The sequence below is a fragment of the Eulemur rufifrons genome, chromosome 6, assembly GCF_041146395.1.
Source record: "Eulemur rufifrons isolate Redbay chromosome 6, OSU_ERuf_1, whole genome shotgun sequence".
In the NCBI taxonomy this organism is placed as follows: Eukaryota; Metazoa; Chordata; class Mammalia; order Primates; family Lemuridae; genus Eulemur; species Eulemur rufifrons.
Genome location: NC_090988.1, coordinates 81,195,457 through 81,218,885, shown reverse-complemented (window position 1 = coordinate 81,218,885; position 23,429 = coordinate 81,195,457). Strand labels below are relative to the sequence as shown.

General features: G+C 47.5%; 1 protein-coding gene across 1 annotated transcript in view; it reads right to left on the bottom strand.

Annotated features, from left to right (window-relative positions):
• Positions 1-20,801, bottom strand: part of LDLRAD3 (low density lipoprotein receptor class A domain containing 3) — a 162,159-nt gene extending 141,358 nt beyond the window's left edge. Inside the window, exon 1 of the mRNA XM_069469823.1 lies at positions 20,660-20,801. Within this exon, the coding sequence (XP_069325924.1) occupies positions 20,660-20,747 (88 nt within the window). The 5' untranslated portion in view covers positions 20,748-20,801. The remainder of the gene's footprint in view (positions 1-20,659) is intronic.
• Positions 20,802-23,429: the final 2,628 nt, after the last annotated feature.

Sequence of the window (23,429 nt, the reverse complement as noted above, 5' to 3'; positions counted from 1 at the left end):
GCAACACCTGCTCAATCTGGCAATTAGGAGGTTCCTGGTGATCTTCCCCAGAGCAAATACGTCACTGTGGAGGATGCAAAAGCCAGGTGCAGAGGGCAAGGAGTCACACACTGGCTGCAACAAAGCAGGAGAAAGAGCCAGCAGGACTCTGGTTTGAGCGAGAGTTTGGGGCTAGGGGAAAGGCTAAAGCTGATGAGGTGAAGAAGTAATTACAGCAAGAATTCCCAAACCTAAGTGTGGATCAGACTCCCCTGGGGACACAGGACACAAGTGGGCTCCTGGCTCCACCCCAGACCCCAAAACTGATCTTTCCCAAGTTGGCCTCAACCCACCAGGGACTCTGACGAGCACAGAACTGCTGAGTGAGGCAGTGTTTCTCCCAGTGTGCTCCCTGGAACACCTGTGGCTTCCCAGGTCCCATCCTGCACCTGCTGATTGGGAATCTCCCAGAAAGGTCCTGGGAAGCTGCTTACTGAGGCCTCTAGGTCATTCTGATACAGCCAGCTTAGTTCCCTGGAAACCATAAACTGTAGACCCTCATGGCTCAAAGTGCAGACCTCAGACCAGCAGCATCGGCAGAAATTCAGACAATCAGCCTCACCCTACACTGTGCACTGAGCCAGAATCTGCATTTTACCAAAATCCCCATGCCTTTTGAATGCATGTAAAGTTTGAGAAGCCCTGGATGCCACAGAAGGAGGATCTTGGGGGTGGGGGAGAGGTACCTGGCACCCTCCCGCCAGACATATTTAGGGCAGGGTGCTCTGAGAGCGCCTGCTGCTGATTTTTACAGCAGACTGCAAAAGTGCCTGAAGGAAACCGCCACCAAGGTTCTGATGCTTCAAGCCACTTCTGCATCCTCCAGGGCTGAGGAGCAAAGTCAGGCACGACTTCAGACACTTAAAATGCAATGTCTTTTTGCAGAGATGGGAAAGTGCTGCACAAGACACTCGCCAAGCTCCGAGTGAACCCTGAAAACCTCCTCCGTACAGACCTGTCATGGAACACACCTACCTGCAGGGGGCAGCACAACAGAATGGTTCATCAGCTCAACTCAAGCCAGAATGTCTGCTTTCGAAATCTGGCTCTGCCACCCAAGCGCCTCAATCTGTTACTTAATTTTTCTAAGCCTCAATTCTCCATCTGTATAACAGAATACTAATCGGACTTACTCTGTGGGGCAGCATGAGGACGGAATGAGATCTTCCATGCAGAGCATCTGGCCTGGTGCCTGGTACATAAGGTGCAACCGATGCTCAAACCCAGGCAGTCTGACTTAGAACCCCTACACTACATGCTCACTGAGGGTCTCCGCCCTTTTGCATAACCCTAAACCCACCTAAACCCATTCCTACTTGTGCATGCCCACGTGCCAGAAAACCATTCTGTGATTTCACAAGGAGGAGGCCATTCCATTTAAAATTACAGATCAGTAGTTGTAGTTGCTCAGAGGTGATGGAGCCACTCTACAGATGAGAACACTAAGGCCTAGAAAAACCAGAGTGTCCACCCAGAGCAAGAGTTAGTTCTCTGCGCCAAGGTATACTAACTAGGAAGACCACAGGCAAGTCTTTGATTGTTCTGGTTTCTGCCCTGCACACGGGCACAGGCAATGGCTGAGCTGGGGAAGGCTGGCTCTTCTGGGCAGATTGTGTTGTCCACACTACCCCCAGGCTGTGCTAAGCACAGTGAGTACCCCTACCAGCCTGGAATTAAATGGAGAAGCCACCAAGCCTGCCAGGTACCCTCTGTTCCTGAACACAAAATCCCCTTGCTCACCCCACCTCTGGTCTTTAAATCCAAGCAAAATATCCAGATACAATGACTGGAACTGATGATAATAGGTGTCTATGCAAAGGCTCAGAGAGAGAGGGCTCTCCCACAGTTCATACCCCTTGTGACCCAAAGGAAAAGGGAAAGAGCCTGGAAGAATATTTACCTTCAGAAGAAAAATTAATTAACCAGCAGGAATTGGGGTCACAGGAGGTGGAAAAGGAGGATATGAGGACAGGCTATAAAAGCAAATCAATTGGGTGACCCCTTTAAAAGTGCTGAGAGTGCACATGGCCATGAGAGAGAAGAGAGAGAGAGAGAGTGTGTGTATGTTTGAGGTGGAAGGAATTCTAGTCCTGCTCAGCAATCTCATCTGGCTCCCTGGTAAGAGAAAACCAGCTCCAGCTCTGACAGAGCAGTAGTGAGAGAGATACAAAAATGCAAGATTTGCTTCCACTAGTCCTTGTAAACAGTCACTGTTCTTTCATTGATTCATTCAGCAAACGTGTACTGAGCACCTCCCATGTGCCCGGAGGTATCGTTTGCTATAGGGATGACAGTGAACAAGTTGTATGCAAGCTCTTTCCTGGTTGTCCTAAAGCTGCTAATGTCACTTGGAAAATGGCACTTATAGCTCTTTACTGTATCCGCTTGTTTACAAGTCAAAGGTAGAGAAGGGCAGTGCTATGGGATCAGGGACAAGAGGCAAGTACTTAGCGTGGGGGGAAGGGAGGCAAGGCTTCCGAAAGGAGATGTGGTTGTAGAATGAGAGGTCCCTGTCTTTATCCATCAATCCATACAATCAATCTATAGCTCTATCCATTGATCCACTCACCCATTCATCTCTTCACCCACGCATCCATTCACCCACCCACCCATCTATCGACCCGTCCATCTGTCCACCCATCAACTGACCTACCCATGCATCCATCCATGCATCCAGGTATCCATCCATCCCTCCATCCATTCATCTTCATCTTTTAAAACAGCAGTTTCTGATGGTATTTTATGGTTCTGTACTTCCATCAGCAGAGAAATCAAAGAACTGGGTGTTATCAATCCTGTAAATAACCATTATCTCTGGAAAGATGCCACAGGGCACCTATCTACTTAGAAGGAAAAGAAAGCTCAGAAAAGCAAAATCCCATGCTGTAAGTTACATGCCGGGTCAAGAACAGAAAGCAGCCTGCTTCCCTACCCTGCTCAGCTGCTGCACACCCTAGAATTCACTCACAGAGGCTCTGTTTTGTTTGTTATGTTGTTTGTCTTGTTTTGATTTTACTCATGTCCTCCACAGTCATACATAGGATCAATATAACATGATGCTGCTCCTATGAAATTTTCAAGACCAGCCTTAAATATAGGAGGACTGCTGGGCGGCGGGAGAAAAAGTCTGGCAGATCAACAAATGAAGTAATGACACGAATCTGCTTTGTGTATTCCCACTATCTGGAATGAAAAATAAAATATTTCTGAAATGCAGAAAATGGGGTGGGGGGGGACCCCGGCGCAAGACCTGGAACGTTAAACCGAGAGCCTGGGGAAGGCGTGTTTCACGTATGCATTGTTTTCATTGCCGTTTGCACTTGCCAAAGTTTGGTTTGCATCAGAGCATGATTACACAATCCACAGTTTGTGTTTTCTTCTGAAATACAGCCCTGCAGGGCAAAGGGAAGAGTGTGGAAGTGATGGACTCTACAGGAACCCCATGCATCGCCTTGCTTGTGGTGAAGGAGCTCAGGAAATTTCACCCCAAAATATGACTCCTTGGTCAACAGCCCCTTGGAAGGGCTTCCCCTCTATCTGTAGAACCAGACAGACCCATCAAAAGAACAATTGACTTCCTTTCCCCTCCCTGTTATCTGCAGGAAAAAGATCAAGAATGCAACCAGACCTGTCCCAAATCATTTTAAACACGATACCTGTCTCTCAGGTTAATTTACAAGTCAGTCTGTTTCCCCCATCCACGCATCCTCCCAAGTATCTATTCACCCTCCCTAGCAACCATTTATTGCCCCTAAATAGAATTGCCTGTACTCCTCCTCTCCCCTCCCCTCTGAAAGGCAGGTATAAAAATGTCTGGATCCCACTAGGATATTGGGTTATCACTCTGTGACTCTCCCCGTGTGCGTGGTAAATAAACCTCTTCCTCTTACTAATCTGCCTTGTGAGTTGATCTTTCAGCGAATTTTGGGGGAGAGGACAAGCTTCCCCTCACCCCTACAGTGGGCATAGCTCACCAAGAACACTGAATGGCTCCTTATAAAGAAGGACCCACACCTTCTTGGCGGTACTCACACACCATGACTCCAGGTAGCCGTACAGTAACCGTAAGGCCTTATCCCCTACTGGTGTGTGGCCATCAGCAAGTCAAAGGCTCTGAAGAGAGATCTTAATGGCATCACCTAAAAGCCATCTGCAACCAAGAACGGGTCTGTCTGAACGATTCTCTTCTGGGGTCAAGGGAAAAGGCTGCCAAGCAGACGTGTGCCAGTCACTCGCGCGATTATTTCAACAGCAGTATTGCTGCTGCTGCTGGCAGCCAGCCTGCCGCCCACCACGCCCTGCACGGAGCACTGTGCATACGTCCCCATCCCCTCCTCAGACAGGCAAACAGACCTGCCCAGCTGTGAATGAAGCTGGGACTTGAAGTCAAAGTCACCATAAGCCCGAGCATTTCTATTATAATAACAGGGATCTCATTAGCACCTAAGGCCCCCCACTGCTACCTTTAAAGAGTGCAGAAAGCAGACTTGGGCTCATTATAGGAAATAAATTTCTGAGTACTCCCATGCTATGATAGTTGGAAGTGAGCTCTGACAATTATGGTGCTGTCTTTGGAATCACAGATGTCAAGAAGAGATTAAAGGGAAAAAAAGGCTGCTTGGGGAGTGAGTCCAGTGGGAATAAACCCTTTTGTCTGTTTACCACAAAACCCTCTGTGAAAATAAAATCTTATGCAAAGCCCAACAGATTTTTTTTTTTTTAAAGAGACTTGTAGCTGCTTTGCTTTCAGCAAGGAAAAGGGTGCAAGGGTCCAAGCTCAAAGACCCCATGACTCTTGTGCCCTCCTTTCTCCCTCTGGGGCACTAACCCTTGGCACATCCAAGAGGCACTGCTTGAAAACACTGACAAGAGTCCTACCTCTCACTGCAGGGATCAAAGTCCAGGCCTCAACCAGAGAGCCGGATCCTACTAACTCACTATTGGTCCTTAGGACAGATATTTTAGACCCGTCACACATTAAGCTTCTATGATCTGAGCAGACTTGCTCTTTACACTTTAATTTTATCTGTGGTTTTTTTGTTTGTTTTTGTTTTTGTTTTAGTTCAAGAACTACCAATTCCATGTATTTAAACAGCAGTCCCCAACCTTTTTGGTACCAGGCGCCAGTTTCATAGAAGACAATTTTTCCATGGACCAAGTAGGGGGCAGGGATTCAGGATAATTCAAGTGCATTACATTCATTGTGCAGTCAAACCTCCCTACTAATGATAATCTGTATTTGCAGCTGCTCCCCAGCGCTAGCATCACCGCCTCAGCTCCACCTCAGATCATCGGGCATTAGTTCTCATAAGGAGCTCGCAACCTGGATCCCTCACATGCACAGTTTACAGTAGGGTCTGCGCTCCCATAATAATATAATGCCCCTGCTGATCTGACAGGAGGCAGAACTCAGATGGTGATGTGAGCGATGGGGAGTGACTGCAAATGCAGACGAAGCTTCGCTCACCTACTGCTGTGTGGCCCGGTTCCCAACAGGCCACAGACCAGTTCCAGTCCGTGGCCCAGGGGTTGGGGACTGCAGTACCTAAAGATGATATTGTCATTAATAATATTCTAGGCAGCAGATACTATTTTATTATTTCTGTATTTCACAGATGAGGAAAGTGATGTATAGAGAGATTAAATAATGCGCCCAGTATGCAGAGGAACCAGGACTAAGCCAGGCTGGCCCGTGCCAGGCTTGTGTACTTCCAAGCACTCCACACACCACCTCCCATGCAAAAATAATAAGGTGTTAGAAAAGCACAATTATCATTATCCCACCTCCCAGAAACACCCACTGTTAACAGGGAAATAATCTCGTTGGCATTATTTGTTGAAATTTCCAAAGGCCAGGCACCTCTTGCTGAGAATTTCATTTCTGGCGCAGACGAAGTCATTTTCTCTTGTGGGCCTGGCAATGAGAGCACCTGCGATCCATTTGATTTCTTTAGGAGGTAATAGACATGGAAGAACCTCAAAAGCAAAACAAGGCACTAACCCCTATCATGTCGCCATTTTGTCACTTAGCACTCACCGTTCAGAACAGTTTGCTTTTGAAGCCAGCCTACTAGCTGCAGTGTGCCTGCCTGGACTTACCAGACGCGATGCTCTGATGGGCACCCTCCGCCCAGTTATCCAGAGATGCTGGCAGTGCAAGACGCGTCCAGGTAACTTCCTTACTCATTGAGACTAAGTCTAATCACAGGAGATGTGTGATTAGAGGCACCAGACTCGCGGGGACTGCTCGTTCAGAACCAGATTCCTGGGCTCTAATCTATTACTGGGATTCTGTTCCAGCAGGTGCTGAGTCATCCCCAAATCCATGTGAACAGATGACTCAGGTGACCCACCAAATACGCTCGAGGAAATACTGGCTGGGTGCCCTTCGTTTTGTTGTTATTCAAGAGAAAACTCAGTTGTTTTGTTTTTCTTTTTCTTTTTTCTTTTTTGGCACCTTCATGCTGAGCAATCAAGATAACACTCCACACTCCTTCATTCATTCAGAAAATTTACTAGTCATGTCATTATGGTGAGTCAGGTGACGGTGAGATGACAGCAGGCAAGCATTTAGGACTCTTTTACCACGACTTTTGATCAGAAGAATTTAAAGCATGGAGTGATGACAAGAACTGAGCCAACATTTACCGAATGCTCACTGCCTGGCAGGTGTTGTTCTAAGAACTCCATAGAGAGCCACTTAATCTTCGAAAGACCCTGACATAGAACTATTCCTATCCCATTTTACAGATGTGGCAACTGAGGCACAGAGAAGTTAAGTAACTTCCTACACAGCCAGGAAATGGCAGAGCATAGTTTGACTCCCTCATCAGACTCTGCCACCCACATTCTTGACCACAAAGCACACAGCTACTTCCCTCCCTTGGCTTATGAGACCCGAGTGACTGTCCCGCCAGATCCTTCTCTAAACACGCCCTGAAAATCTCTCTTCTTCCCTCCAGCCGAAGGAATTACTACAGGCAGGACTGAATATGCATCCTCCTCTTTAGTACCCTCAGGGCTATATTTAGGCTCTTCCCTCTGAAGGCCTGGGATGTTGTGTCCTCCAGAAAGTCTTTTGTTGAGGCCCTCAGCACCAGTGTGATGGTATGAGCAGGTGGTGCCTTTGGGAGGTGATGAGGTCACGAGGGTGGTGTCCTCATGAGTGAGATTAGCGCCCTTATCAAACAGGCCTGGGGCAGCTCAGTCACTGCTGCTTTCACCATGTGAGGACACAGCAAGAAGATGCCTGTCTGCGAACCAGGAAGAGAGCTCTCCCCAGACACAGAATCTTCTAGCACCTTGATCGTGGACTTCCCAGCCTCCAGAACTAGGGGAAATTAGTGTCGTTGTTCATGAGCCACCCAGTTAATAGTATTTGAATGGACTAAGATCCTGGCACTCGTGGAAAACTAAATGGAACAATAAGTGGGGTGGGGGGAGGAACTTCACCTGTACGTCCACCTCAAGAGACATTCAGAGCAGGTGCTGAGTAGGGACAGGGAAGGGGGTGGACATAGTGGCCAGGTGCACCGGCACTGTCACAGCTGCACCACGGAAACACACTCAAGTGGCCCCTTCGCAGCATCAGCCTGGCCAGTGGCCTCCAATCCAAGGAACTAGGAGCAGCTCTGGTTTGGATTTTAATGTCAGGCAGCAAGTGGCAGAAACCTGCCATGCTCCACATCAAGGCCATCTGCTCCCTGTCATCCGGCAGCATCACTCGGTGGCCCCCCAGGCTGCTGCCCAGGCTCTGACAGCGTGTGAATATTGTGGCTCGAGCATCAAAGAGCAGGCAGCACCCGAGGCCCAACAGGACAAGGTCTGAGGACACAGAGCGGAGTGATGGGGACAGGCTTGCACAGGCCCAGGGACAAACACATAGCTACCGGCAGGATCCTGCTACGGAGCTACCTCCCTTCAATCAAAATGTTCAAAATGGCCAAGGGAAAAACATCATGGAAACCTCCCCACGATCACCCGCTCCTCCAGCAGTGCCATCCGTGAAGCTCTCTCTCCGGTTCAAGAAGGCAACGAGATGGCCTTTCTCCCTCCTTCCTCCAGAGACACAAAATGCTCGGCCCTTTTCTCCTCGCCTAAACATCACAGGCTGTATTGCTAGATCCCAAAAAAACAGGAGACGCAAACAATCCTTCCAACCAACAAGAGAGAACAGGAGCCAAGATGGTCTTCAGACCCTGCACATTTATTTAAATCCCATGGAGAAAGAGACACTGATTTTCTGCCTCCCCCTACAGTGAAGGGCATGGATGATAGAAATAAAAACTCAGGCACATGCAAATGCTGCCTTCCCAAGAGTCAGGGACTGTACGTGAATTTGAAATTAACCTGAAGCTCTACAGTGCTTCAGAACATGGACTGCCTCCATGGAACCTATTCCAGTCCTTTCCTTCCAACCACTGATTCTAGAACACACAGCAGCCTTTTAGCCTGAAGACATTCCCTACATTTTATAAATTCCTCTTGCAGGGATCTTAACAATGGACATGGTATTAACCACGTCAAAAGCCAAACGTTCCTGAAATGTTTTCTAAAGGGGGCTACGCAGTTACTTTGTGACCTCAGAGACTCTCTAACCCCATCCTTTCCCACTCTAAAACCTTCAGAAAACTAATCTTTGAGTGTTACTAGCAAAAGAATCTCTCTGGTCACATGTCTGCATTATATAAATGCACCACATCCTCTTTTTTAAATTATTATTTCCTCATCTGTCTCTGAATTTTTTTTTTTAAAGCCATTTGGCTATTGCACACTAGCTGTGCCGCAGAGGAAAGTGCAAGTCTGCATAGAAAAATAAAAATAAAACGACTGCACAGTCACAGCCTAACTTGAATCAGCAAGATTTGTCTGGATGTGCCAAGAAAAAAAAAATTTTTTTTTTTTGATGTTCTGTGATTTTGCAGCCATTTAAATTTTATTAGCAATTACCAAGCCTGTTACCACTGACTATATCTCACGGGTATAGCCAAGTCCTAGCAACGAGAGCATGCCAGAATGACAGAGGCCCAGGTGACCTGGACACACTCATTCCAAAAACACAGGAACATGACCCCACCTCCTCCCCAGCTCAGAGATTTTTCATTAAGATTCTCCTTTTGCAGGCAGGGAAAAGGCAGCACACAGCGCTGAGAATAATGAAGTTCTCCAGAAGTGGTGAGGAGGACTGGCAAGACCGAGTGAAGCCGATATTTGTGCAAAACAGTTGATTTAAAAGATGACTCCATGCCAGTAACTGCTCAGCTGGTCACACTATTGGCATTTAAATTGGTAGTTTCCAAGAACGCAGTGGCAGGTCCCAGGAAGCAGCTGCTGTCACCTAGGAGGGACTGAGGGAGCTGCAGGAGGCCTGGTGGGATTTTGGTAGCTGCTGTCCGAGCCTCCCTGTCACCAGCAAAATAGGATTAGAATGCCACCAGCAGGGATACGTCATGAGCGGCTGTAACTGATCAAACAAAACTTTCTAAGAACTAGGAGATTTGGTGACTTCAAAAAATGAAAAGAGCCACTCTTCTCCTGGAAGATACTAAACTGGATAGTTCCTCCTGGTTTTTGTCTAGGCTCCGGGAAGCCTAACTTCAGTAGACTCGACTCAACTTCTCCAACCAGGACAGTCTGGGGACTTCGGTCCAAGCTCCCAGGGAAGGGGCACCAAGATCCCTGACAGAGAGTCTGATTCTTCTCACCTCTGGCCAGGGGTGAGGTGTCAGTGGGAGCTCAAGAGCACTGTAGTTGGAGTGGGGCTCCCCGACCCCAGGCTGTCCCCCACCCCAGACCTCAGACCTAGACCATCTCAGGGTCCCTGGGTTCCGTCCCCTGAAAGTGGTTCAAGGGAAAGGGAAATGCTAATTTTGACCAATGTGCTGTTTAGCTGAATAGCCACAGTATTTCTGAAACTGAACAGTCCACCCTCCTTAGCTTAGGCGACCTGTTAGAAGGTAGAATCTATGGAGCACAATCCAGCCCATCTCTGCTGCATGAAGGAGCAAAAATTCTCTGGGACCCCTGAGACTCTCCCTAACAGGGCCCAGTGCGCCCCTGGGGAAGGGGGAAAACGGGAAAGTGTATTTTATTAAGCACCTGCTATGTGCCAGATGCCAGCACTTCCCTACCTAGTCTCACACTGCCCCTTTCACACCTGCCACCACCTTGCAGATGAAGAAACTGAGCTTCCAGGAAGGTAAGTGACTAGCTAGTGGCAGAGCTGGGATCTAAGCTGGAAATGTGACTCCATGCTGCCAATTAAGATTGCCACTGACACGGATTGAGTGCTTGCTCTGTGCCGGCTGCCGTGTGAGGGGTTTTCAAGGTTTTAGCTCATTTAATCCTCACAAAAATTCCACGGTGTTAAGGGGAAACTGAGACTACATACCTTGCCCAGGCTGCACAACTCCCAGGTGATAATGGAGCCAGGATTCCACGTAGGTAGTGTGGCTCCAGGGCCAGGCCCCCCCACAACTTTGCACCCCACCTTCTATCCTCCAAGCACAGCACAGTGTGCATGTAAGGAAAACGCGCACACGTGGTACGTCTGTCTGTTTGGAAATGCTTAGCACCCTTGGCTGAAACATCATATGCTAATCATCAGAGAAAATTATTGTACTTCCCTAAATCCAAGAGGCCCCGAGTGCAAAAGCATGTCACTATTTCATGTACAACTAAGAGAGAAACAACTCCGCCGATTAAACTAGGACACGGTGTTTTCTGAGTCCACTGGAAAATGTGAAAAAAAAAATGTGTTCAGAATTAAAGAAATACTGGAGGCCTTCAGAAGAGTAAGATGGTGAAACTCATGATAGATGCAGAGTGGACAAGACTCTCTGTGAGTGCAGAAAGTATTCTAATATCTAATTTTTAGGAAAACCCAATAATCCCAATTTTTATGCACAAGCTCCTGATTTATAAACATGGACAACTATTTGTTTTCAGTGTCCTTGTGCAGGACAAACAAAATCTGACTGCAGCCCAAACTGGCTAGAACCCCAGCTGGAGCCCTCCCAACGACCAGGCAGGGCTGGAAGGCAGAGAGCTGGTGACATTGTGTTTAGTCTACAGCACCTCCCCCACACCCATGGCTGTTAAAGGCGCAGGACTTACACAGCCGGCCACACACACTAACTAGCATCAGAGTACCTTTCCATCACGGAAGTAGCCAAATCAAGGCACCAGGTGACAGAAGAGAGAGTATACACAGCTGACTATTTTGTGTGTTTGTGTGAGATAGGGTCTTGCTCTGTTGCCCTGGCTAGACTGCAGTGGAGTGATCATAGCTCACTGCAACCTCGAACTCCTGGGCTCAAGCAATCCTCCTGCCTCAGCTTCCCAAGTGCTAAGACTACAGGCATGTGCCACCACACCCAGCTATTTTTTTTTATTTTCTGTAGAGACAGGGTCTTGCTATATCGCTCATGCTGGTCTCAAACTTCTCAAACTCCTGGCCTCTGGCAATCCACCGGCCTCGGCCTCCCAAAGTGCTGGGATTACAGGTATGAGCCACTGTGTCCAGCCTTTCTGACTTAATTTTTTTTAGTACTTGTTTTCTTATTTAAATCACTCCTCTTAGGCTTTCAAACCACTCTGGTTCTACTGACACATCTGGTCCTGTTCCATAACCACCGTGCAACAAGGGGAGGGGTAAAACAAGTAACACTGAAGTCCCCCAAGTGGATACAGTGAGAGTCCACACAGCATGGGGACCACCAGGGAGCTGAGTCTGCAAAGGCCTCATCCTGTGGGAGCTGGTCGCTGGGAGCTTCACCTCCTCAAAATCTACCAGTGGAGCACGTTGACTAGTGCCCTGGGACCTGTGAATGCAATCTTATTTAGAAACTGGGTCTTTGCCGATATAATCAAGTTAAGATGAAGTCAAACTAGATTAGGGTAGGCCCTAATCCAATGGCCAGGGAAATTTGGACACAGAAGCACAGAGACACAGAAAATGATACACAGGGAGAGCACCGCCAACACCTTGACCTTGGATGTCTAGCCTCCAGCACTGTGAGAGAACAAATTCCTGCTGTTCTGAGCCACCCAGTTGGTAGTATTTTGTTTACAGCAGCCCCAGGAACCTAAAATACCCAAAGAGTTTCAGAGCACTTTGCATTTCTCCACCTAGTGTGAAATAACCAGTATCTTTACAAATCTACCAGGGCCTTTTAGAAAAGTTTGCATAAGGTCAAATTCCCGTGAAGTCAAGTGTAGCCTGACAACCTGGAAATGCCCGTATGGAGGTGGCCGCCTGGGAGTTTATGCTGTGATTCCAGCATCTGGACTGAAAGTCTTTCTTTCCACCCCAAGGCCACGAGGCAGGAAGCACACATCTGGAGCGGAAAGAGGGGATCCAGGAAACAGTTACTTCTACAAGTTCTGGGCCTAAATCCTTGGCGGCCACAGGGAGCAGCGCTGGTTTCAGGCCAGGGCAAGGAAGGTGGAGGGGACCGTACACCCACGGAGGCTGAAGAAGAATGTTCAAGCAACGAAGCAGAGCCCCGTCACTGTGTGTTTCACTGTGCAGGGCTCCAGCAGCCGAGAGCAAGGCCGTGGCATGTGTGCCCGTGGAGGCTGAGGCTCCCATCTGAATGCAGCACAGGGACCTCCAAGCTTCCTTCCCTGCGACCTCAACAGCCCCTGGCTCACCTCCTGCCCTAAAATATTTGTTTCCTTCCCTTTTGCACCAGCTTGGGCGTCTGGCTAGCTCCCTGCAGTGCTAAGCTAAAAGAAATTTCGTGAGAACTCATGACTGTGTGTTCAAGCCTCTCTCCAGTGAAAAGAAGATATTGACCCAGCGAATGAAGGCGTTTCCATGGTGTAACTTCTCAATCTGTGAGCCAGGCAAGGGGGATGGGGGAAGGGGAAGTATGGTCCTGGAGGGTAGGGCACTGGCTGGAGCAGTGACTTCTAGCATTGCACTGGCCAGGGATGTCACCCGTGTACTTGGGCTGGAGGAAATAGAACCAGTTACCACTCACTGGATGCTTAACTCAAACAGCCATCAGCTGCAAACCTCGTATCCATTAGCTCACATAAGACTCAGAGCTGACCTTCACCTTGTCTGTGCCAGGAAACAATACCTATTGTTTAAGGTCCACTCCTTTCCAACTGGCTTATGGCCTGGACACAGAACTTATTAGATGTTTTAAGTATCACCCTTGGAGTAGCTGCTGCTATTATCTGCATTTTACTGAAGAGGAAATAGGTGCAGAGTAAGGTGGTAAAATAGCGCCCAGGGCCTCCAAGTCATACACAGGAGCTGGGGAGAGAGCCTGGGACTGCCTGGCCCCAAAGCCCCTGTTCTTAACCATAGGATTTACAGTCTCGCATTTGAGATGAAAGAAATTAAGTGAAGTGAGGGTCATGTCTGGAATTACCTGAGACATTTAAAGGCAAATACACAGACAAACAAAATAACTCCATTAGAAAAACGTTAATACACATAGGTCTGGGATTTCGGTCACACCGTAAGTGCTGTGAAAGTGTCTGTCTTTTCATTCTGAAGTGTTTAATGGACAGAGCATTAAACCACGATGATAGTGTCTAGACACGTCTAAGAGCCTTGTTTCCGGAGGCTCAGCTCCTTCAGAAGGCCATTGGAATTCAGCACCTAACAGTGGCTTGCCTGAGCCAAGACCTGGAGAATAAGGGACACTTCACTCATATGACAAGGCAGAGGGCCCCGAGCAGGAACAGAGGGCTGGCTCTTCCTGAGAGGCCAGGGGACGGGAGTTAAGAAAAGGCCCACAGCAACTTGGCCAACGCTGGCTCACAGACACCCAAATGGCTCCAGCGTCCCCTGGGAAGTAAGTGTATCCGTTTCCTAGGGCTGCCATTACAAAGGACCATAAACTGAGTGGCTTAAAGCAACAGAAATGTATCCCCTCACATTTTTGGAGGCCAGAAGTCTGGAATCAAACTGTCAGCAGGGCCATGCTCCCTCTGAGACTCAGATAGAACCTGCCCTGCCTCCATCTAGCTTCTGGCGGCGGCTGTCAATCCTTAGCCTTCCTTGGCTTGCAGTGACATCACTCCAATCTCTGCATCTGTTGTCACCTGGTGTTCCTCCCTCATATCTTCATATCGTCTTCTTATAAGGACACCATTCCTACTGGATTACGGGTCCACCCTACCCCAGTATGACCTCATCTTAACTAATTACATCCACAAGGACCCCACTCCCAAATAAGGGCACATTCTGAGAAACTGAGGGTGAGGACTTCAACATATCCTTTTGGGAGACACAATTCAACCCATAACAGTGAGGTTCTTACTTTCAAATTGTTCAAGAAAAAGATGGAAGCAAGATGCCTGTGGATGTCATCCTGTTGCTCTGCTGTGGGACAGCTGTCACTCCCTCTGTAATGATTTTTAAAAAACAAGAGAGATGGGTTGGTAGTTGTATTAGTTTGCTAGGGCTGCCATACCGAAGTTCCAAAAACTTGAGCTTAAACAACAGAAATGTATTGTCTTGCAGTTCTGAAGGCCAGAAGTCCCAAACCAAGGTGCTGGGAGGGCTGGTTCCTTCTCAGGGCTGCGAGGGAAGGATGTTCTCTCTCCTTGGCTTGTGGGATGGCTGTCTTCTTGGTATGTGTCCCGTATAAATCTCTGCAGCCGAACTTCTCCTTTTTGTAAGGACACCAGGCATAGCGGATTAGGAACCAAACCTAATGACCGCATTTTTCCTTATTGCCTCTATAAATCCTCATCTCCAGATAAGGTCACATTCTGAAGTCCTGGGGGTTAATTTGGGTGGGAGGAGGAGGAAATTCAATTCAACCCAAAACAATGGCCAGTTCTGCTTTTTATACCGTGAAGGCGGCTGTAGCTGCACACCACAAAGTTCAGACAGTCTGCCTTCCCCTGCTCTGAGAAAAGACAGCAGCCTGAGAGAGGAAGAAGCAAGCTGTGTGTGTCCTGTGGAAGCTTCTTGGTTTCCAGAGGTGTGCTGCGTGTGGAGCCAAGCATTAGCTGCCTTTTATAGCTGAATTTCTGGCAAAGCTTGGAAGGATAACTCAGAATCCAGCCTCTTCCCTCAACCCCGCTTGCCCAGTAGCACCAGGTTTAAAAGAAAACGTTACATGAGGCGCCACCTAGAGGCAGAAGGTGGGAAAAGATGCTAAATAGGAAAGAGGCAGAGCTGGAGCCTGGACAATCTCAACCCCGGCTTTCTTACCCTTTTATATTTCCTGGTGATCATTAGCCCAAACTTGCCCTCTCAACTCTATCCCGTGGATTTATGCCATCACGCCAGAGCAATTAGAAGGCATGCTCAAGAAATAATTGCGGACAGCAAAAGCAAATAAAATTCAAATACCATTTTTATACCTACTTTTTCCATGATTCAGGATTTAGAGATTTATTATTATTTTTTAAATATAGACAGGGTCTTGCTCTGTCGCCATAGCTCACTGTAACCTTGAACTCCTGGGCTCAAGTGATCCTCCCGCTTCAGCCTCCTGAGCAGCTGGGACTACAGGCGTGTGCCACCATGCCTGGCTAATTTTTTATATTTTGTAGAGATGGGGTGACATCAATCACTATATTAATAATTTTCCAAAGGAGAAAATAAACCTCTTGTGACAAGGATCCCATACATTCAAGATCTCTCCCCAACTTGCTTGGGACATAAAGAGATGGCAACTAAAATCTGACACAAAACTGGAACGAGAGCGTAAGGCGCCTGACTCCAGGTCACGTGTGGGTTCTGGAAATTTGGATCGCCACTTTATTACTGAGAGCGGCATCGATCAAAGAATACTCTCTTGGAGGAAAACGTTTCAGAGACTCACAGGTTTTAAAAATCGTTTCCATAGGAAAACATTATTGACGTTTTAGATTATTTTTAAAACGCATGTTAGTCAAGATAACATGTTATAATAACAGTATGATCGCACTCAGCAGGGTGCCAGATACCTGTAGAAAGACCGAAAGACCCTATTGGGGTCTCTGACGAAGAAATGTTGTGGTGACTTGTTTTCTGGGCCAACCAGCAAGCCCTGCGTCGTCACTCTGTGGCTTGGTTTCCTCACCTGGAAATGACAACAGTCCCTTCCTAAAAAGGCTTTTGTGATGATGAAATGAGTTAATATAAAATAAAGTGCCTGGGATGGTGTGGCCCAAAGGAAGCTCTAAGTACACACCATTGCTCTCATCATAATCAGTGCTTTCAATGGGGCTTCCACATTTTTCTGAAATGTATCTGTATTCCTTTTATCACCAAAAAAGTTACTTGGTTTTTTTAAAACAAACAAACAAACAAACAAACAAACAGAGTCTCACTCTGTCACCCAGGCTGGAGTGCAGTGGCATCCTCACAGCTCACTGCAACCTCAAACTCCTGGGCTCAAGTGATTCTCCTGCCTCAGCCTCCCGAGTAGCTGGGACTAGAGGCGTGCGCCACCACGCCTGGCTAATTTTTCTATTTTTTGGAGAGAGAGAGTCTCGCTATGTTGTTCAGGCTAGTCTCAAACTCCTGACCTCAAGTGATCCTCCCACCCTGGCTTCCCAAAGTGCTAGGATTACAGGCAAAAAAAGTTATTTGGGCAAAACTATCATTGACGGCGTTCCACTAACCAAGAACAGAAATATACTCAAAGTCTCCCCAAATGAGCTTCTTCTCCAGATTCAAGAGGCAGAAAATTTAATGTCTTAAAAGAGTTGGAAATTAATTTTAGTCCATCAATAGATATTTCACAAGGAAATACAACTAGGAAGTAGAGGTAAGGGAAGGCATTCAACCTCACTAGATAATTTTAAAAATGAGAAGCTAAAATATATAACTGTTTTCCACTATTAAATTAACCAGAAAAAAAAATATTTTTTGAAGACATTTAATATTACCCAACGCTGCCAAAACTAAAATACAGTCACAGTTTTCACGCACTGCCAGCGAGGGAGCAAACTGGCGCAAATCTTTAGCAAAACAAGTGGGCAGTCTGTGTCCAGTGCCAGCAAAGGCGCCTGCCCTTCAACCCAGTCATTTTATTTCTGAGAATTTAGCCTAAAAAAAATTTATCAAAACGGGGAAAGTCATGTCCACCCTCCTATTCACAACAGTAAATACTGTTTCCAACAGTGGAAAACTGGAAACAAGGAAAATGCCGAATGAGTAAATCAATTGCATTATACAAGTTAATGGCATTAAAAAAACGATAAAGAGAAAAATGGAAAAAAAAAAAACACAGAAAAATGTTAACATGTTAAAACGTTACATGAAGAAAAATATCAAAATATGAAACTGTAAACGCATGGTAATTATAACTGGGAAAAAGTCCAAATGAAAGCTTCCAAGATGCTAGCAGTGTATCTGTCTGAGTACGGACTCTAGGTGCCAGTCCTTTGTTTTTCTCCTCCCTTGGTCCTAATTTTTACAACATGTGATTTTATCACCTTTATAGTAAAAAAAATCTTCCTGTCTTACGAAAACTTTTCCTCTGCTGCGGCTACAGAAGCGCTGTTCACCGCCACACATCCCACCACGACACATCCCTCCAGGCTCTTCCTTCCTCGCCCTTTGAAAAGGGCAAGAATTCTCTCTTTTTTCTAAATGTGTTATCTTCTCAATGCCAAAGCTCCACGGGGCACTTGAGGCAAACACCTCTCTGAAGCGAGAACATTACCACCTTCACTCCTGTCCCCTTAAGTGCCCAGTTGTTCCAAAGAATCGGAGAAAGGGCTCTGTGACGCATGAGCTGGTCTCCTTCCCATGAAGAAGGTGACAGGAGTTCCACGTGGACCACTCCCAGGGTGTTTGTGAAAAGGCTCAAGTTGGTCACCCTGCAGCCCTCAGCCCTGCCCACCCTGGCTCTGGCTGAAACCACCGTGTGTTTCTGTCCTCCTGGTGTGGATAAGTTCCTTAATTGATCTTAAACATTATGATCTGCAGAAGTTAAAAAGCCAGAGAGTTCAACACCCCACAACAGGGGAATGGCTGAGTTACAGTGTATCTACTTGATGGAACATTAGGCAGCCTTCCAAAACAATTGGGAATGAATGAATAGTACCACAATAAACCACAGTCTATTCAGGTATTATAATCAGGGGGATATGTATTTCTCCATGCCCTTTTGTGATGCATTAATAACAATCTCTAATTACCTAAGATTTGTTTTAGAAAATATAGGATGTGGCCAAGGACCTCTAATGGTAAGTAGAAAAAAGCAGGTAATTCAATCATACATCCGATCTCATGATGACGACCATATAAAATAGTTTGTGCCAACTGACCAGTAACAGCTGATGTTTACAAGCTACTTAACTTCACGCAGGTGCTGCTGTGGGCCTTCCACACGTTAAAACTTCAACACTAAGTTCCAGCGCTAAGGATCGGAAGCATTATTGCTCCCATTTTGAAGAGGAGGAAGTTGGGGCACCAGAAGGTTAAAGAATTCTCTTTAATCCTCCCAATGGCTAAGGTTTAGAACATTCTGGTAACTTTCCTAAGATCACATAGTCCCCTAAGCAGGGAGAAAAGTTTGGATTTGAACATAAACAATCTTTCTCCAGGGCTCACACCCTCAACGCCGAGGATGGAAGGGAGTATATAAGAAATTTAAAATGAAAGTAGAATTTGTTTTAGAAAATGAACTTTTTTTCCCTTCTCTTTAGTGTCTAAAACTTTCTAATCTTCTGTTTTCACAGTTTAAAGACAAAAAAAAAAAAAAAGGAAAGGCCACTGAGGTGAGATTGATGCCTGTGTTTGGGCGTATGGTTTTTTAATTATGTTTTGATTTAAAGACTAAATAAATGCCAGTTGAGTCTCTACCACACTAGGGTAGAGTTGGAAACGAGGAGAAAAAAATAACGGTGGACCGACAAGAACAAGCCTGTTCCAAACCAAACCAAGCAGCTCCAAGGAGCTGCCGGCAACATCTTTTTTAATATTTCTCTCCACCACTTCTTCCAGTGTGAGCATGAATTCTAAAATCAGGGGACTGGATTGACAGGGGACACGGAATGTCACCGGGTATGCTAATATCACACAGCCACTACTGACAAAGCCGGGAATACCACTTAGGACTCCGCTGCTAATCCCGCATTCTTTCACAAACTGATCATGTGCCGAATAGTCCCTGGTCAGCTAATGACAATCTGCATTTACTGGAGTTCAAATACACACCATATCCCGAAAATGGTAATTCTGAACACTTGTATGCTGTTTGATAATCTTCAAAACTGGACCGATGATAGCGCTCACATATGCTATCTCATTGGAAACTCAAATTACAAATGTCACATTTCCAGCAATTTTGAAGCCATGCTAGAAACAGGGAAAAGCTGAAGTAGACATAATATTTTTTAAAAATTCTGCAAAAATAAAAATGCATTATGTATAATCAATGATCAATTCAGAAAAATCAAAATGAAATATTCCCCCGCCCCCCCCCAAAAAAAACACACCCTCAATTTTCCCATCCCCAGAACTTCTCCCAAGAGCAGAGGCAGACATGGGATACTGGACCCCTTTGGCAGGCGAAGAGCCAGTCTCAGAGCTGGCAGCTTGCTCCGGAGAGTGGGCTCCAAACCCAGTGCTCCTTCCCGTGCGTCAATAAACGGCCTCAAATCCCCGTAACAGATATGTGAAAAGTTCAGATGATTATCCTGTCCTCAGCCATTTCCTCAGCTGGCTTCCAGAGAGACAGGAGGCCCAGAGCCAGAACACACAGTTCCCCTGTCAGAGAGGCCACGTGGCCTGGTGCCCGAAGCCCATGAAAGAGCCAAGAACCATCGTCCGGCCACGTGGTCCCAAGGCAGTCGCCCATCAGACAACCTGTGCCCACGACTGTCGGGCACGCTTCCTACACGGTGCCTGGGAGGACGACCACACGGGGTACCAGGGCCAAGTCACTCCACCCCTAAGGGGCAGGGAGCAGGATCATTTGACTCCCTGGACGCTCCCCTAACTCACATCCCAGGTGCTGTTTTTCTGTAAATTATCACTAACCCAAATCTCAGGCGAGTTTCAGGGGCTCGAAATGGGTGAAAAACTGAATAAGAAGGGGAGTGGGGGGATCACAAAGCCCACCAGACCTGGCGGTGCCCACTGGAAGGTGATGTCCCCAGCAAAGGCCCAGGCCATATCTGTCGGCAGAGAAAAGGGAACAGGGAAAGCAAATTACTATCTACGTGGGACCAACTCTGTTCTGGATCCTTGGCAGGATGCTAGACCTCATTTAATCATCGAGAAGACTCCACAGTGTTCTGCAAGATGGTTACCAGCACGGGCCTTGGGGTCAGGCGGCCCTGGGTTCCCATGCCAGATCTGTCACATGCTGGCTGTGAGATCCTGCAGCTACATCATCTCTGGGACTCTCAGATGGCTCCTATGTAAAGCGGCCCCCAGGAGAGAGTTTAGTAGAGCCTGATGGTGGAATCCTCTGCTTTCCCAGAGCTGGGGCTCCACCACCACCGAGACCCCAGTTTCTGCACAGACCACACTGCTCCGAGACTAAAGTATGGAGGGGAGAAGGCAGGACTGTCGGCCACAAGCCCAAACACACCAGCCTGCAGCAAGCAGAGCGTGCAGGGTCCAGGCCAGCTCAGGACCACCTCCCCGCTGCCCCAGGGCTTCCCCCACCCCTACCCCAGCAAAGGGCCGGGCCACACTCACGGCACTCCTTCTCGTCACTCTTGTCGAAGCAGTCGGGCAGCCCATCACACTGCCAGGCACCCGGGATGCACCGCCCGTTGCTGCACATGAAGTTGCCCGGGATGTTGCACTCGTTGGTGAAGTTGTTCCCAGGAAGCAGCTGGCTCTCTGTTGCAGAGAGGGGACAGAGAGGTCAGACAGCACAGGAACAGTAGCAAGGACCTGAGCCCTCAACTAACGGACAGGACTGTTGTTCAGCATATGTGAGACTTGCAGAAGGTGACCTGACCTCCCTGGGCCTCAGTCTCCTCATCTGTGAAATGGGCTGTGAAATGTGAAATCGGCCCCACCCCAGCCCTTGGGATTCCAAGAGGTCCAAATGGAGAAATACAAAGAATGCACTTAGCTGTTGGACACAGAAGGGGTGCTCACTGACTTTTTTTTCTTTTTCCATCCAAAAGACCAGTTATAAAATCCAAATGTTCCTATCTGGCCACCAGCAGTGGTTAAAAAGTTAAAGTTCCAGACAGAAGTGAGCTCTAGACTCTCAATATCTGCAACAGTAGGAGCTGCAGGATCTTTCCAGGCTTGGGCTCTGGGGCCCCTACAATCACAGACTCCTTGAATTGGGGCCCAGTTGGCAAGACTACTGGGAGATCATTTCACTCTAGGAAACAGGAGCTCAGATCTACAAAAACGACCTGCCTGAGGTCTCACGGGTAGGAAAGGCCAAGTTGAAACTCGAACTCAGGCCTTTTAACCCCCAAGGGGGCACCATGGTCATGGAACTGCTTGTCAAGGGTTACTGGAGGTTGCGAACCAAGCCCCAAGGTTCAGATTCAACTCCACTGAACATGGTCATAAAGAGTCAGGGTCCCCGCCCAAAACGCCCAACCTTTAGGCCAGAAGCAAACAGAGCCGGCCAGAGCCATGGCAGTGGCGGAGAGGAGGGGAGGTGAATTCATCCACCAATGGACCCTGGGGGCAGATTTCAAAGGGAGCTAGGATCTGATCGATCTCATCTGTCTGAGCCAGTGTGATCAAAGGCTGGGAGATAAAGAACCAACTGGAAGTAAAAGAGTCTTTAAAGGAGAAAAAAATAAAATAAAAACCCAGTCCCTCTGCACACCATAGCTCCAGAGCTCCCTCCTGAGTCATTCTGTAAGCATTTATTGGACATTTATGATCAGACACCTGTGCTATATCCTGAAGACAGAAGCAAAGGCTCAGGCTCCTTCCTCCAGGCTGGAAAGGCACCAGCCATGTGACAAGAACAGTGGTGTCTAGACCTGCCTGGGGGTGACAAGAGCACAGAAGGGCCCATGACCCTCTTACACAAGCTTTGCCAAAGAGAAGCATCTCTAGATCCCCTGACATCACACCCTCTGCCACGCCACCCTCCTTTATATGCACTATTCTTTTCACCTGGGATGCCCTTCGACCTGCTGGGTCTCCTAGTAAAACCCTACACACCCTTCAGCAAACAACTTCTCTGCTGCTTTCCCTCTGAAGTGTTCCCTGGCTTGTCCCAGCACAGATGAGCACTTACTCCGCAGTCTGGCAATAGTATTACTGGGGTGATACTAAAAATACTGTATCACTAGAACAAGTGGGCAACAACCCATGGGAATGGACGCAGCCATAAGCAAGCACCCCATCAGCCCTGGTGCCACGGAATCTCCCTTGTGGACCGTCTACCATGCTTTCCTGAATTAATAACACGCATGCATGTCTCACTGCTGAAATAGAGCTTTCACAGCTCCCTGGAGAACTCTAGAAGAGAAGCTACAGTGAGGGGCTCCACCCTGCCCAACTATCCACATCCAAACCCTGGAAATCTCCCTTGTCCCTTCCTCTCTCCATCAACCCCTAGACTAGATGGCCAATCTCCAAGTCCCCCGCGCCACGACAGCGACTACTCCACCTCTCTTACCGGGACTGCTGCCCTGCACAGCCTCCCAACTCAACCCTCTCTAATCCATTCTCCCCTCTGTGTCCAGAAGGATCTTTCTCAACAGCAGATCGATCGTGACATTTCCTTGCTTTAGAAGGCCATTGAATGGCTCCCTGGTGTTCTTAAGATAAAGTCAAAATTCAAAGAAATCAAAAGAGTCCAGGAAAGAGGTGGCATTTACAGTGGATGTTGATGGATATACAGAGATGAAGAGTAAGGACCCTCCGGCCTAGAGAACAGTGTTAACAAAGACTCCACGCAGGAAGGCACAGCCCAGGGCATAGAAGGGTATGGAATAAAAAAATCATTCGGCTCTGATTGTTAGAAAGTGCAAAATGTATTGTGCTACTATTCCTCCTATTCTACTGCCAAGTCAGCCATCACTAATCAATCACAGCACTCCGTTCCACTGAGCCCGGAATCAATATCAGAGTCCCTCTCAAGACTGGACTCCAGAAAACCACCACCAGCCCTGAGAAGAACATGAAACCAATTCACCATCCCCTGGTGAGGGCTTGAGGGGGAACCCAGAAGTACAGCCAGGTGCTGGATCCCAGCCAGACACCAAATGTTCAACCCAGAAAACCCACACAATTCCAGCTGTTTCGTAACAACTGCTCCAGGCTTCCCCAGCAAGCAGCGAAGTCTTCAGGGCTCTGGAATGTAACTGTCATTCTGTTTTGTATGGAAATCACTTACACTTGCTTTTGTAGACTAGCTCCTCGAAGGCAAGCCCCTTGGAAAAGTCACAGCAACTGTGAAATCTTGTTCTGATAAACAGATTTCCGGAGCCAGAAAATTGGCCAGATTAGATTCCAAAGTGCTTGCTCTGAAAGT